The sequence below is a fragment of the Athene cunicularia genome, assembly GCF_003259725.1.
Source record: "Athene cunicularia isolate RWA chromosome 1 unlocalized genomic scaffold, athCun1 chr1_part1, whole genome shotgun sequence".
Taxonomy (NCBI): domain Eukaryota; kingdom Metazoa; phylum Chordata; class Aves; order Strigiformes; family Strigidae; genus Athene; species Athene cunicularia.
In genome coordinates, this window is record NW_020799091.1 from 14,048,179 (window position 1) to 14,064,614 (window position 16,436).

The 16,436-nt window shown below is 35.8% G+C and overlaps 1 protein-coding gene across 3 annotated transcripts in view; it reads left to right on the forward strand.

Annotated features, from left to right (window-relative positions):
• Positions 1-10: 10 nt before the first annotated feature.
• The window catches only part of DYNC2H1 (dynein cytoplasmic 2 heavy chain 1), a 180,513-nt gene continuing 164,087 nt past the window's right edge, over positions 11-16,436 (forward strand). For all 3 annotated transcript variants that reach the window (XM_026843929.1, XM_026843951.1, XM_026843940.1), the window contains exons 1-17: positions 11-438; positions 2,284-2,454; positions 3,429-3,564; positions 3,885-4,003; positions 4,567-4,711; positions 5,490-5,722; positions 5,981-6,115; positions 6,209-6,322; positions 6,504-6,615; positions 6,793-6,917; positions 8,249-8,424; positions 9,792-9,987; positions 11,185-11,280; positions 13,075-13,227; positions 13,338-13,436; positions 15,604-15,743; positions 15,835-16,063. In XM_026843929.1, the coding sequence (XP_026699730.1) occupies positions 238-438; positions 2,284-2,454; positions 3,429-3,564; positions 3,885-4,003; positions 4,567-4,711; positions 5,490-5,722; positions 5,981-6,115; positions 6,209-6,322; positions 6,504-6,615; positions 6,793-6,917; positions 8,249-8,424; positions 9,792-9,987; positions 11,185-11,280; positions 13,075-13,227; positions 13,338-13,436; positions 15,604-15,743; positions 15,835-16,063 (2,580 nt within the window). In that variant the 5' untranslated portion in view covers positions 11-237. The remainder of the gene's footprint in view (positions 439-2,283; positions 2,455-3,428; positions 3,565-3,884; positions 4,004-4,566; positions 4,712-5,489; positions 5,723-5,980; positions 6,116-6,208; positions 6,323-6,503; positions 6,616-6,792; positions 6,918-8,248; positions 8,425-9,791; positions 9,988-11,184; positions 11,281-13,074; positions 13,228-13,337; positions 13,437-15,603; positions 15,744-15,834; positions 16,064-16,436) is intronic.

The window sequence follows — 16,436 nt, forward strand, 5'->3', positions numbered from 1 at the left end:
CCACCCGGACCCAGCTCGCCAGCGCGCCAGGGCCGCCATTTTCAGTCACCATAGTGACGGGTCCTGGCAACGCCGCGACGCCGGGAGGCCTCGCTCTTCGCTTTGTGCCCCGGCAGGAGCCCGTCCTTCCCGCCGCCCGCCCTTTGGCTCTTCTCCCGTCAGCCCTCCGTGTACTCCCGTGCGGTTCTGGATCCACGCCCGCCTTGATCCTGCCTGGCGGGGGTGCGCCCTGCCAGCATGGCCGGGGAGGGAGACAAGAGGAAGCGTTTTATTGCAGCCACGGCCGCGAACTACTTCGGGCTGGATCCAGGTGTGGGCCCCGCTGCCCTGGCCGCGGGGCTCCATCGCCGTCCGGAGCTCGCCAACTTCCTCGACGACGGCAATGAGTTCCTCCTCGTTGTGCAGCACTCGGGCACCCAGCTCACGGCGTCCAACAAGGTACGGTGGTGTCCGGCCGAGCGTGTGCAGGCGCCTGTGGATCCAGCGTGTCCGCTGCATCCCGGTGTGCCGGTGAGGATGCAGAGCCTGGCGCCCAGCCCGAGTTTAGCGCTCAGGAAAGACTGGTCTTCCTACTCCAGCAATCTGTGCTGGCCTCAGCGCCTGCTCCATAAATTGCTGGCCCAGGAGTCTGTGAAGGACTGTATGGTCAGCTGTGTGATATATTTGTTAGTGGATCGTGCCCATGCTGATACGTAGTTGTAGCGTGCTGTGTGTTGTCGCTGTGTGAATGTCAGGCAGCCTGGAGAATGGCGTGTTAGCGTGCCGCAGACGCCAGGTGGGGTCTGATGTATGGGTCGTTCCCGGGCAAGGGTGCATGCGGGTGGCTGGAAGGATTGCGTTGCCGATGCCCGTGCGGGAAGCGTGGCCCAATGGGTGGCACATTGGCTGATATCTGACAAGTCTCAAGGTGGGTGTTTGTCCACATCCCATGTGTTTTGCAGACTGATGTGTCCAGCTATGAGCAAATCTGAGTTTCTCTGTGTGAAATGTCGTGCTCTAAGTGTTTGTGCTCAGCAAGTGACGCATCCGAGTGACAACGTGGGGTGTGAGTGATGTACAGTGACTGTCACCATGTAGTCAGGACGCGGTGTGGTGTCTGCCACACAAAGCGAGCATCTTGATGTGCGTCCCGTCATTCTGCCGTGAGACCGGGGACGTGGGGTCTGTTATGTCAGTGACAGTTTTTTTTCTGCACCGAAGACTAGCGTAATGGGTTGTTAACATGTGAACTGCTGTGTGGACCAGTAGGTTACATACCTCCTGGTGTAATCATATGTGTAGTCTGTGAAGTCTAGTGCATGCTATATTCATGCAAGAATTAATATTTACATGTACCAGTTTTTGGGGTGTGTTGCTGAGCCACAGTCTAATATACAAAGGCACTTGTCAGCAGCTGTGAAGATTGGATGCATATCGGGACGCTAAAGTATTCCTAGTGTATCAGTTGAAACAGTGTCTGTAGGTAGGTGCTGGGCTAAAGACTTATGAAAAAGTGGAACTGATTATGTCAAGTAAAATTGAAAGCTGTCCTTACTAGCCCTGTTTCTTTTAATAGAAAAATTCCATGAATGTTTACAGTTGCACAGAATTTGGCATTTCAGCTATTGTATCTTTTTGCTACTGCTTTATCAGATGTTTAATAATGTTTTCCTGTTTTATGAATTCTCCTCGGCCAAAAATAGTTTCAGTAATTGTTCTTATGGCAATTTTTGGAACTTCACCTGTAAGTTGGACTGTGAAGTCCAAGAGTCATGCTACAACTTACGATTTTACTGATGAAGGAACATGCTTTTCTCCTTGACAAATCTATGAATTGTGATAGTTATGTATTTACAGACTTAAGAGAACAATACTGAATATTTGAAAAATATTCCCAAAGTTATGTAGCATAAAAATGCAAAACGAAGGAGAGACTTCATGCTCAGTTTTCTCTAGGCACAAGATGTAGTTTCTGGTTTGTCTCCAAAGTGATAAGTGGTGTCTTCAAAAGCAAAATAGCATAAATAATTATGGTATTTAAGGATATTTTATAATGAAAAAGGCATTATATATTTGATGTTGGAATTCAGGTTCCTATGAACTCAGGTAGGAGTGTAATAAAATTTCTAATTTTTTGTGCAAATCAAATACTACAAAAATATTATCAGAGCCCACAGGAAGTAGTATTATATTTTATATTTTTTTCTTGATGTAAATAATTTTTGTAAATGGTGTACTTAATTTAGTATAATATTCAGTCAATGACAGTTTTGTGAACAAATCCTGTCTTCTTGATTCTTACAGATTGAAGCTACTGATTCAAAGAATAATGTGTTGGTGTTCTTTAAGCTGCGGCCTGATGTAATTACAGAAGATAACCTTCATAGTAATATTCTTGTGTCATCTATGCTCGATTCACCAATTTACACCCTTTATCAAGCTGTGCGACAAGTTTTTGCACCGGTGTTACTGAAGGTGAGCAATATACCAATTTAAATGCTCTATAGTTTTATATTGAAGTATTGAAATTCCAATAGGATGTTAACTATTCTGAGATAAATATTTTATTTTAAAAATAATACATTTTAAGCGCTTAAAAAATGGATGATGCTTCTAATTTCTAATTTCAAGAAAGTATTTCACCTTCTATCAGTAAAGAGAGAGGAGGATTCTGGTCATATATATGCCTTGCTATAAATGTGGAATATACTGGGCAGGAGTGGTTAATGGAGGTAAAAGCTCCTTACTTCCTTTCCACCAGTAATTCCCGTCTTGTCTCCTTTTCTTGTTTTAGTTATTATTATATTTGATATGAAATGCATGGGTATAGTATGATGCAAACTTGTAATATGTGGCAGATAGGTGTGCTAGACTCTAGATTAACTTGTACAGCTGTATTTCTCAGAGTTTTGCTTTTTAAAAAAATGCTCTGAGGCTTTTCCTTCCGTTCTATTAAAGAATATATTTCCTTTGTGGATTTTTTTGTCAAAACAGATGACCATGGCTGTGTTTCATAAACTGAACAAGCAGAGTTTCGGCATTTAAATATTTTTAATTTCTTGTATGTCATAATATTTAATAAAATAATTTTAGAAAAGCACAATAACTTTTAATACTTGATTCTAGCAATTTCTAGATTCTACTAGAGAAGAAAATTCCAAATTTAACTTAAGAGAATTCATTACCAAAGAATTTTGAACACACTTTCAGAGTGCCTTTATATATCCAACAACTGAATTGATTTTGTGATAAAATTTTTTTACAGTATTATTCTGAAGTGTTAAGTGAAAAGAATGAGGTGCTTTTCCTTGACTTTAAGAGAAATAAATTATTACATTGTCTCACCATGTGATTGGTTACTGCTATTAATCTAAGTAATTATTTTTTAAGATTAATGGGAGGAAAAGAGTTACTTTTCTATCACGTGAGTTTTGAAATTTTCATTACAGGATGAGAGATGGAGTAAAACGTTTGATCCCAAACTCCAGAAACTTTTAAGTGAGCTTGAAGCGGGCTTAAGTACTGTTCTCAGAAGGTCAGATCCTAATTACACAGGAACAAAATTCAGTGAAGATGATGTGCGAGGTTTGTTTTGAAATTACCTCTTATAGTTAATTTAAAATTTGGAGTAAATAATTTATTTACCGGTTGAGTTTTCAATCTTTGTTATCCCAGTGACTGCAGAGTGTGAAACATAACAGGTTGTGGTGAATAGATTGGAATTAGTGGTGATCAACTCTGGTGTCTTGATATGAACTCGATACTATGTCTAGTCAGAGTCAGAAGTTGAAGGATAATTACATAACCATATAGTAAAAATTTGCTTTAAAAAGTATGATCTGAATGAAAATATTTGTGACCATCCATGTATTTAATATTTAAACATTTTCCATTATTATTTGCAGCTATACTTACACCAACAGATGAATTTCAGGTTTGGATAGAATGTGCTCGTCATGGAAGTAAATGGTGTAGTAAAGAGAGAGCTTCTCATTTTAAAGACCTGTTTGAGGACATTGCAAAAGTATGTTTTCTTTTGTGTGATCAGTGATATATTTGTAGACTTAGTAAAAAGCCACTCATGTCAGTGTATGTACACTATTTTCAGATATATGAATATATACTTATTTACTTATTTTTTTCTTAGACAAAATTTTACTTGAAATGACATTCATGTAGTTTCTAGTGACAATGGTGCAGGGGAATGCCAACATTTAATTGGGAGCAGAATCAACCATTGAATAGCAGAGTTCCTGTAGAAATAGAACAGTATGTTACAGTTTGTAAACTAGAAATTGACTCATGCAATTATAAAAAGGAAAACTGAAAATGCAGAGAATAATAATGAATGTTATTGTGCAAAATTTTTTGACACCTGTGAAGCGCTTGCTTGAATAGCCCTTCAGCTATCAATGCATTCTTCATATGGATAAATTTACATAAATGCTTGTGTTTTTGAGAGGATTATGCTGTATTCTGTTAAGTAATAAAACCCAGGAAACTATAGCAATTGCCAGCTTCAGAAAAGTATAAATGTTTCTACAATACTAGTTGCAAAGTAATTGTACAAAGGATATTTTTCTTTAGGATTATTACAACTTGGATAGTCTCTCATTATTTGAAGTTGTGGATTTGGTGGAGACTACCAAGGATGCTGTTGATGGTGTGTGGAGACAAACAGAACATGATCCTTATCCACAGCCACGCATGCATAATCTCTTGGATGTAATAGGTAAACCTTTATGCAGTCTCTATTAAACGAACAGTTGAGAAAAAGTAAAATGAATCCTTGAGCAGAGACCTTCTTCCTCACAAAGGTACCAGTGACAGCCTACAGCATTGCTTTCTTCTTGTAATTATGATCCGTGAATGTTATTTGCCTTATAGTACCCGATAGTTCAGCCAGTTCGGTAGATGGCTTTACGCATGCTTGGGAAGGTGATAGATAACAACAAGATGGAGTTGGATACTTTACAGCCTCTAGAATGGATTTGTCTTGCTTCTGCCTGACTCCCTGTCTTTCTCTCAGAGGAGAAAATTTATTTCTATAAACTCCCATATGAAGGTTGATTCAGTCTGTGTGGAAGTGAGAGCAGGATGTGCAGAGATGTTGCTTCTCATCCTCTCATCAGCAGTCCCATGTTCTGGGACAGGCATAAGACAGTGAGTTTGTCTGTCACTGCCAGATGTGTGTGTGCATGAGGGGGAGGATTGCTGGAGGCAGCCAGCCACTGCCATTTCTGCTGATAAAGACAGATGCTTGTGTGTGGATTCCAGAATCCAAATCCATCAGCTTCTGATGTTGGACCAACCCCTGTTTAACTTGGAGATGTTTAAGAGATTGTGGTGCTTTTGAAACAAAAGAATCAGTTACTGATACATTTGTGTGGTTTGAAATCAAGACATTATACTAGTTTTTTTAAAAAGTGATTGGAACGTGGTGTAGCATTTAAAAGAATTATTTTAAACATATGTAACATACTACTTCTGTATACTTCTTTGTGTTCTAGGTGGCTCTCTAGGTAGATATGTTCAGAAAAAATTAGCAGCTTTGAATTTGTGGGAAGATGCTTTTCACAGTGTTAAAGAAAATCTAAAGGCTGGCATTTTGATTTGTGAGCAGTGGGTGTCAGCTTGTGAGTACCTAACTGGACAACTGTGGCAACATTATACTCTACATCCATGGAAAAATGAGAAATATTACCCTGAATCGTTGGCCAGACTTGGCAAACGTCTTGATGAGGTAGAGATTTGAATTTTACACATTTATTTAATTAGACACAGAAGTAAACAACATTGTTTTAAGCTAAAAAGGGACATTAAACCACTTTTATAGCCTTTCAGACTCGGACAGCATTCTATAATCTGCGTTTACCTGACCTTTTCAAAAGTTTCTTGTACAAAGGAGAGGGATGAGATGTGGTATTCGTGCTTTTTGGTTCTAGATGTATGTTTTATGTAAAAATATATTTGATATATGAAATATTTTTTTCTATTATAGGTACTAACTGTTAGGACACTGCATGAAAAACTTATGTTCTTTTTGCCAGCTGGAGAACAAAATTCTTTACATCTTGCCCAAGTGTTTGAACCCTTTGCTGGCCTAAATCCTGTACACTGTAATCCTTACACAGAGGTATAATGCTTATTTTTAATTTATTCTGTCTGTGACTTTTTATGATATATATATGGATAGTCCTAAATTAACACCTGAACTCATTATCTCCAGCCATTATGGAAAGCAGCAGTCTCTCAGTATGAAAGAATTATTGCACCAGCGGAACAAAAAATAGCAAGCAAATTGAAGAAATTTATTTCAGAAATTCAGGACAGTCCTCAGCAGGTATGGGTATTTTTGTAGTCCAAAAACTTTCCTAAAGATAAAGTTACTGAATTCTTAAGTACTCAGTTTAGAGCACAGGAATAAATATTTAGAGCCAAAGACAGTACTTATGAGCAGTGACAGAATATGTTTAATTTTTTTTCAAGAGAAAGAGATAACTTTTTAAAATTTCATATTCCAGCTTCTTCAAACATTTCAGAAATATAAAGAACTGATAAAGCATCCAAATGTAAGCAAAGAATTGCTTTTTGAAAGGGAAACGTTGCTAGCAAGACTTCAAGATTATGTTAAAGGTAAAAATGTATTTAAAAGTTTTTAACTGCATTATGCTTGATAATGCAAATGCTGTAATTCTTTATCTACTTTTAGAATTATGTCAGTATCTCTAGTATATTTTTTCAACTACAATAATAAGTTTAAGCTTGTTCTATTAGGTTTCTGGTTTAAAATGAATCTTTTGCTTGTGTTAGACTATCAGACAGACTTTGAAACTCGATGCCATGGTGTTCCTGGTGATGTTTCTGGACCACTGTCAGGCAAAAACCTTTCTGAAGTTGTCAACAATATTGTATGGGTGCGGCAGCTGGAGCTGAAGGTAACAGATTCTGTTACTTTTTAGACACAATGTTATTACAAAACCTAAAACATGATATTTTAGATTTCTGTGGGGAATTCCCCACAGAAAAATTGTGGCCTTCCTAAGAATTATGTAAACTTTCTTATCAGTGGTGCTGCTTGTTAAGTTGTATTTTATTAACTGGCCCAGAAAACAGTCTTTTAATAGTACACTGAACTGCCTTCTTTTATGACTTAAAAAGGACCCAAATTCTGAGAGGGGGCTTTATTGTTAAATTTTACCCTCCAATTTGAATTTTAAAATTGTATTTAAGATTTATGGATAGCCAGATTCTGACATCCTAATTCTCACTTGTTATTGCTAACCTTGTAGTGTCCCCTTGAAATCAAAGGGATTTCTTGATGGTACTTTTTTGAGTCAGTGCCTGCCAGAGAATTTACTACAGAGACTGTAGTAAAAGTAAATATTCAATGATTCTATGTTCCCTTACAACAGAATGAGTTTTAAAAATACTTTACTATTTTAACAAGTTATTTTTGTTAGTTTGTATTTTCGCTTTAGTTGGAAACTCTGGAACATTTTTTGGAAAGTATTGACTAGTTACAAGCAAAATGTTTTCTGTAAACGTGTCATTTACAATAAGTATAGATTTGAATGAGAAGTTACTTATCCCAGAGTAACTATTAGACCATTTTATAGCATTTTCCTGTGATTTGCAGAAATCTCAAGGGCCCATTTCAGTTAAATGTGACAAGGAGTGGAAGTCTTAAAGGTGTTACTTTGTTGTGTCTTACAGAGAGAACAGCAGCAGCTCAGGTCTCACAATTCTGTCATCTGCTTGGTCTGCTAAAGACTTAGAGAGCAGTTCAGCTGATGTGTGTCAGTTGTGTGGCTACTCTAGGCTGTGCTAAATTTTTTAGTTGCTCTCAAATCTCCACTGATTATACTGGCTAGGGTTTTGGTTAATTTGTCCACATGTAGATGTGAAATCCCATTTGAAATACCTTTGTGTATTGACATGGACAAACAGATACAACAAAAGACGCATGGCAGATCTGTACCTTTATGGAGAATTAACTAAAGACCAGGTGGGATACTTTGAGGTATCTTAGTAGTGGCAGACAGCTATGGTGGACAGGGCAACTTATTCAGACCCAATTTACTGTAATGGGAGTTTGAACATCTGGGACACAATTCCGTGTTTTTTTTGGGTTTTTTTTGTTTTTTTTTTCTAATTGGTTTTTGAATCCAAATTGGATGCTTTGTAATACTGATTTTTATTGTGGTGATTTTTCTTTTCCAATGAATACTGGGAAATTGATCTTCTTCTCTTTGTCATTCTGTTTAAGGTGGATGATGCTATCAAGCTGGCAGAGGCTCTTCTGTCTGACTTACCTGGATTTCAAACTTTTCATCAAAGTACAGATTCTTTTCTGGAACAGTTAAAAGTATATGAACAAGAACAATTTGGTGATTGGTCTAGGAATATCCAGTCAGAATTATTAAATCCCAAGTCAGGACTTTGGTAAATACATTCTTTAAATAATGTTTATGCTGAAATCTGTAGTGTGATGAAGTTCAGTAGAACTCGATGAAGGGAATAAAAAATTTTACAGAACTGAGAATGAGTAGAGAAGCAAAATGGAAGAATTTATGGTTTCGTCATCCTGTTGGGCTTGGTTGGTAAGGTGAAGTATGCAGGACAGTGTTCGTAACTAAACTTGCACTTTCTATTAACACCTGAAATTAAAGACATGTTTGGTTTGCTTGTTACTACTTGCTATCCGTTGTAATCCATATAGTGATAATGTCTAGAAACCAGATGAGATTAGAATATAACTGTGATAAACAGATGGCACACGTAGAGTAGCAAATTAATTGTTATTCACAAGAAATTCTGCAGTCTAAATAAAGCAGGTGAAAGAAGGGTAAGAAAATCAATTTAAACCTCATGAATTTTATTCCCCAAAATAATGAAATTACTTCATGGGATATGAAAATATATTTGAATATTTAAAAAAAATGATTTGCCACACAGCTTCTATCTGCATCTCTGAGTGTTGCAAACTTTATTTGAATAAAGAGTATGTCCACAGTTTCAGAGGATACAGGAGTTGATACTTATGGTAAACTTTTATTTTACGAAAACCACTGAAGTGTAACAAATAAGCAGATTCAGCACTGTAATATGTAACAGCCATCTAACTTGCTAGTACCATAAAATTTTGTGTGAGATTTTAGAAGATATGAAGAGATTAATTAAAAGGAAAAGAGGTAGCTCACTGCAAAGGGGAATGCAATGGATGTGTGAACTAGAAAAAGATGACAAAAAAGCCAAAAATGAGTAAAGCTGAAGTATTTGTGAAAGAAGCCTAGAAGGATGGTGGTAGAAGCATTACTACAATAGGAAAAAAAAAAGCAGAAAATCTGAAGATAGGCTGATGTTCCTGTTAGCATCTGATTGTCTATACCAAAATGTTCCACTGATCCAAGTACTGGTGCTTGTACTGATTGCTTCAGAGAACTTCTTCCCCTTTGCAGTGCTGAAGGCTGGTGCCTTAAATTGCCTGCTTGAGAGAGTATAATGGATCCAGTGTATTTGAGAAATACTGTCTGGTTGTGAGTTACATGTTAACTGTGTAACAAGCAAGAAAAATTTTGTGAGCAAAACCAATAGGCATTGTTCATTTCTTCTTGTCTTCACTGGTTTTGAATTAAGAGAAAGGTTACTGGAATAATTTATGGGAATTAAAATGTCAATAAAAATAGAAAAATGTAATAGAATGACATCAGGCTTTTAAAAATTGTTTATTTTAGTATTATAAAGTGCACCTTAGAATAGATCAAAATCAAGTTATATTCAATAATATGTTTAATTTGATTTTGATTTAGCATCCAAGCTAATAGTCCCGTAATGGAGTTGGATCACAGTTTTGGAACATTAAATATACTTTATTCAGATCGTTTGGTGACTCTCCTAAGAGAAGTACGTCAGCTATCAGCACTTGGTTTTGCTATACCAGCTAAAATACAGCATGTTGCAAACACTGCGCAAAAGTTCTGTAAGCAGGCGGTAATCCTCAAACAGGTATAACATTAAATGACATAATAACTTTCTGTTCTCACTTCTCAGCTTCAGTAGTAGAACTTTTCTAGACTATTGTTTTCAGACTCTGTAGTTGAGCTTTTTGCTATTTGTCTGTATGAAAGTGACTTGTTCCTTGAATAAATTAGCTAAGTCCTTAAAAGAAAACAAAAATAAAGAAGTGCTTTGCGATTTTGGAATATCTTCTTTTGAAACCAGATGAATTATAGTATTAAAGCCATGTGAAGTTACCGTATGAATATACAAAAATAAGACAAGTAATTCATTGATCATCTCAGTGTAGTCTCAGTTTCCAATTATTATAACTAAAGGAAAATGTCATAAAGTGGACCAGCTTGTCCTCACCATTGCTAGTTTTCAACTGAAAATATATTAATAAGTATTTGAATGGAAATGTGTGTTTATTTTTTTGGGGGGTTATTTTCTGATTGGACTTGATGCTATATAAGTTTTTATTTGGCTGATATTTCAGTTGAAAGACCATGTCAAGTTTTCTTCTGTTACTGTAGGATGCAAGAATGAATATGTATATATTGGTAAAAATTCTTATGTAGATACACAGGCTCAATTCAGTTTCACAGGAGGTGTCTTTGGTATCTGAGATACCTGCACAGCTAAGGCAGATATGACACAAGACCCACAAGATAACCCGTGCATCTGGATCATTGACAGGTGCCCAAGTGGAAACCATAGTCATCTCAGAAAGCGCTAGATGTCACTATGTGGACAACTAAACCGAGTTGTAGGGTATCCTTATTCCAGCTGCAAATCTGGAAGTAAATAGATGTTTTTTAGGTCTTGTGCCATATCCTGGCAGATGTCTCGGATACTTGAAGGCCTCAGAAATGCCACTAGATGTATACATTTTCATAAAATAGTTGAACTGTTCCACTTACAATAAATCAGAGACTGAATTTATTTCACTTAAGGTGAAGCATAATCACATCAGACATGTAAGTAACAGTCATTTTTGCTATTAGAATTCATCACTAGAAGAAGATAGGATCACATCAGCATTGCACATGTACTTTATTTTTGTAAGCAATTTACTAGTATAGGTAATTCTAATTTCTTAATGGTATTGATTGAGCAATACTTTCAGAAATATCCTGCATTACCTGTATTGACATATAAATATTTTTATCTGTTTTTGTAAATCTAATCTCTCCATTTTTACAGGTGGCTCATTTTTATAATTCTATTGATCAACAAATGATTGAGAGTCAAAAGCCAATGATGTTACAGTCTGCTCTAGCATTTGAACAGATAATTAAGGTGAAAGAATTCCCCTCTCAATGTATTTCTAATTTCAGTGGTATCTATGCATATTCTGTGATGCTTTTTCTGTGTTTATTGCTGAACTTTTTAACTGCAGCCTTCCCATACAAGCAGCACCATCTTTTTAACTAGCATTTATTGAAATCAATGGGCCTTTTTTGGATCTTGTAATTTAAACAGCTGCTTACTCCTTTTTGCTTGGGATGTTAGTGTAATGTGCTCTCTTGGGAATTATTTTTAGTGTTTGATTTTAAACACGAACCACAATGTGGTCAGTTCCTTAATAGCTGGGAATGTAACTCCTGTTTTAAGAGTTCTAAATATTATTTTCGTCTATTTTAGTAAAAATGACATATACTTTATTCTGGAGATAAATAAGTATTAAGGAATGGTTTCACTGTTTTGATTGTTATTAAATGTCTATGGATTTTGTAATGCTCTTGAATATTTCTAGTTCATGTTTTGGAACATGAAATAGGTTGAAACTGGATAGTTTCTGGTTTAGATTAAGAACAAAGAATCTGTGGATCTAACTGTTTATTAACTTATGCATGTAGCTTGTTATAGTGGGCTGGTGTTCAGACATAATATACTTTTTCTGAGAAGAGGGTTTTTTTTGTAATTACTAGGAAGTTTACTATACCTAAAGAAATTTTAGATTCTTTTAAGGAATTTGGAGGAATTTATTTATTTTATTTTTTCTGCTTTGAAGGGACTATATGAACCTAAAAGCTACACCGCAATCTACAATTTTTTAACACCATATCTCTATTTTATGTCTGAAGAAACATGTTGTATATCATGAATTTCAGTTTACTGGTTTTGTTTATTTTGAAGCACTCCACCCTCTTCTAACACTCTTACAGTGTGAAGAAGGCTGGGGAATTATAACATGCCCATAAACTCTGTACTGGGCAGGAGAATAATGCTCCAGAGCAAGCATTACAAAACCAATTGGAAACTCGCTTCTGAGAAACATTTTGCAAGACAGAATATGAGTGGGGCTGAAAGTAGAAGGGAAGTTTGCAGTTGGGATTAGTTCACACAAAATGGTGGAGACTCTAGGTTCAAAAGTGTCCTGGAAAAATTAAATTTTCCTTGGTCTGGCTGCAGATTATGACACAGATTTCTTTAGTGTGCAGACCCTAAGACAGTGATGATGCAGAAGTGTTCAAAGCCACAACATATTCTCCTACTTGACATGATTTCTGCTCCACATCTTTTAGGATTAGGGCCAGCTGTGGAACTTCAGATGCTTTTGTCTTCTGATTTTCTACTGTATATGTAGCATAATGCATAAAACTCCCAGAATCTTGATAAAAAGCCTAGATAAGTGGAACTCCCCAAAACTGCTTATGAATCAGTGGAATTTTACAGTGTAATTTAAAAAAAAAATATTTCATGATAAACAGGTGAAGTTGGGTAGCAATTACTAATGTCACATTTTGGTTTTTGGTCTGTGCAGAACAATGTGGGAGGGCCAAGTTTAAGGTGTCCTCTCAGCTTAAGATGTCTGCTTCTGTTTGTGGGGCAGGAGTCTCAACATCAGTGAATTTGTTTCAAGCTCTGTTAAAGATTCTGGCATTAATCCTTTCCCAGTACATTGATGTAGGTATAATGATATTCCTGCATGTCTGTGATTTGCCAGATTGTTCTGTCTCTAGTAGTGAGAGGCAGATCCTCCATTTTTTACTATGAGTAAAACCATCTTTCTCATGTTATAGCTTCCTATATGCTAGCTGTTAGACTATATTTGTCATTAAATCTTAGAAATCTTGTGTGTTTTTCAAGCATTCAAAATCTGGTCCTGGAGAAAAAGCTCAAATAACATGGGATAATCCTAGAGAATTGGAAGTTTATATCCAAAAACTCCAAGCTGCTGCTGAACGTCTTTCCACTGAAAATAGAAAACTAAGAAAGTGGCACACAAACTTCATTGAAAAGGTATATTTTCCAGATGAAATTGAAATTATGTCTGTTACAACTTGTTTTACCCTTTCTTTCATTTATCTGGTGATGAATATGTTTATTATCCTTTAAAATTCTTTTAACAGGTTATATCTCTCATGAATATTGATCTACTTCGTCAGCAGCAGCGTTGGAAAGGTGGACTCCAGGAGCTCAGAACTGGTTTTGCCAGCCTCGAGTCACAGGCAGGGTTTCATTATCATGTTGCAAACTGTGAACATTGGACTTTTCAACATTAGTTAAGATTTAAGACGTAAAGATAGCATAATTGAATTAATTTTGATTACGGACTTACTAGTTACTCAGGAAAACTAACTGTGTACTAGCTGATGCCAGATGTGAAGTAAATCTCAGATGAGGAGAATTTTTTTCTTTTTGGTCATACTAGTAATGGGAAAAGAATAACACTTGGTCCGATGACAGGAGTTATATGAAGAAATGGGAAAACCTTAGGTCATGTGGATCAGTTGTGTCTGAGACATTAACACAAGGTAAATTAAAGAAATTGGTACAGATATGAGTGATCCCCAGGCAGAATAGAACAAATTTTACAATTTAGAATTAAAATACTTTTCTGCCTGAAATAATGAAAAAGCCACATTTTAATTTGCTGATTTATCAACTGTGAACTTTAGAATAGAATCATAGAATCATTTAGGTTGGAAAAGACCCTTAAGATTATTGAATAAAATGATAAAGATTTTGGTTAAGAATATAATCTTATCAAAGAAATTAGATGATATCACTATCAGATAGGCTATTTTGCGGTATCATTCAAGTCAGTTTAATTTTTCCTATAGCTTTCAGCAATAACAGGTCTGGATTCTTAGATGGATGTGGTGTTCTTAGTCTTTGTAATGCAAACCCGGATTATTTTAGTTGGTATTTGCCAGTCAAATACATGCAGTATTTTCACTGTATTTTTCTTTCATTTTTTTTCCATCTTTTCAAGATAATATGTATTATATTATCTTGATAATATAATAAATAAGTACACTGATACACAAGATATTATCTTGATAATAATAAATAAGTACACTGATTCAGCTTTTGGTTTGTAATTTCTTTTAAAATTTAGTTTGCAAATTTTTATCTTGAAGTCAGTATTTTTTGTGAAAAAGAATAGTCTCTATTTTCTTTAAGATCTGTTTGAAAATTGTTTGGATTACAGTATATTTTATTTGGAAAATTAACTAAACTGCATTCAGCCCCTTTTTTTTAATCCTTGACTAAAAATGATAAAACTTAACCAAGTGTATCCTGTTTTCACCATCCAAAATTAAAAGATGGTATAGTCTTACTGCTGTTGTCATCAAAATTTTACATATTTCTTTAAAACCTGTATTTATCATTGTCTGAAGGCTTAATTGAGAAAATTTCAGGTTTTCTTAATCTCTGGACTCTTTCAGCTGGAAGATTTCCTCTGGGCAGCCTTGAGCTGTAGGGCAGACCTTAACTGTGTAGCTGCTTATGGCAACCTTGGACTGCCTCCAAAGCCCTGGCTGAAAATCTCTATCCAATTAAATAAAAGAGAACCTGTTAAGCTGGAGGAAGTTTCTAATTTCTTTTTAACTTGTATTGCTCTTTTGAAAATCCCTGGATGACTTACAAGTGACCATTTACAGTCTTGAGTAGTGTGTGACACAGCTTTACACGTTCCTACAGTGCAATGTAGCAGATTCCAATGAAGATCTGAATTCTTTAAGATAAAATCTTATATCTACTTATTAATTAACGTTGATCTGTGGAAACACACAAGAATTTTCTGAAATACTTTTTAACACGTAGCTTATATATCATCAGAAAATAAAAGGTGTGATACAGGTTTAGATTTCTCATTCAGCCATCTCTGTATCTTATTTCTAGCAGAGTCCTTGGCATTTTAGAGTAACCTTGAAAAATCTTACAGTAAACCAATGGGTGACGAATCTCAGTGAAGTTGTGATGCTGAACTGCCATAGTGACTTGTTTGATTTGGATATATATATTTTTAATCCTATATTCATTTGAAATAAATGTAACAGCTGTATATCTTTTTAATACTAAAACTGATCATAGAATCATAAAATATCCTGAGTTGGAAGGGACGCACAAGGATCATCGAGTCCAACTGCTTGCTCCTTGCAGGACTACCTAAAACTAAACCCTATGACTATGAGCATTGTCCAGATGCTCCTTGAACTTTCTCAGGCTTTGTGCCATGACCACTTTCCTTGGGAGCCTTTTGCAGTTGTGTGATACTTTGAATTTACTAAGAACCTGGTCTTCAGGCGTTGTACTATGCTCCATTTCAGCTTATTATTATGGTTTAAAGAATAAAGTAAAATAAAAATAAACATTGTTAAATTTTAGGGTTTCAAACCATGTGATATGAAAGCTTGGAGACAGCACTGGAATCATCAACTTTACAAAGCTCTGGAGCATCAGTATCAAATGGGTTTAGAAGCGCTTAATGAGAATTTACCAGAAATAAATATTGATCTGACATTCAAGTAAGATATTTTATTTTTTCCTATTAAGAAAGTATTCTGGCTCAGGTTACATTCAAATATTAGTTTTTTTATGATTTGTTTCACTTTTTAGGCAAGGCCGGTTGCAATTCAGACCTCCTTTTGAAGAAGTACGAGCCAGATATTATAGAGAAATGAAGAGATTCATCTCCATTCCAAATCAGTTTAGGGGAGTAAGTGAAGCAGAAGAGGAGTCTATATTCACTGTTATGACTGAAAGAAATGCAAATGGATTTCTGACTGCTTTCAGTAAAGCAGAGGATTTGTTCAGAAGGCTGACAGACGTTTCTGATCAGTTCAAGGTATCTTCAATTTTTGACTGACTCATGCATTTTTTTAAAGATTTGTATCATTTTAAGCTTCAGACATTCTAGAAGTAACTGAGCAATGACATTTATGCATTATTGTTCTTTTCTGCAGGATTATAATCAAAATCTTAGTAAGTTCATCCATGTTAAGCCAACCACTTAAGCACATACCCTACTTGAAGCATACATACAGTTCCCATTCAGATCTCAATATTATAGGTGTCTTTTTACTCTTGTTACAAATCTGTTTTGATTATCCTTAAATGTGTGAATATGCCAAACCATTTTGTACCTCTTGACTTTTGTATCAAGAGAATCTATAACTAATTGAATGAGCACAAAGGTTAAAGCGAATGTAGCTTGAAAA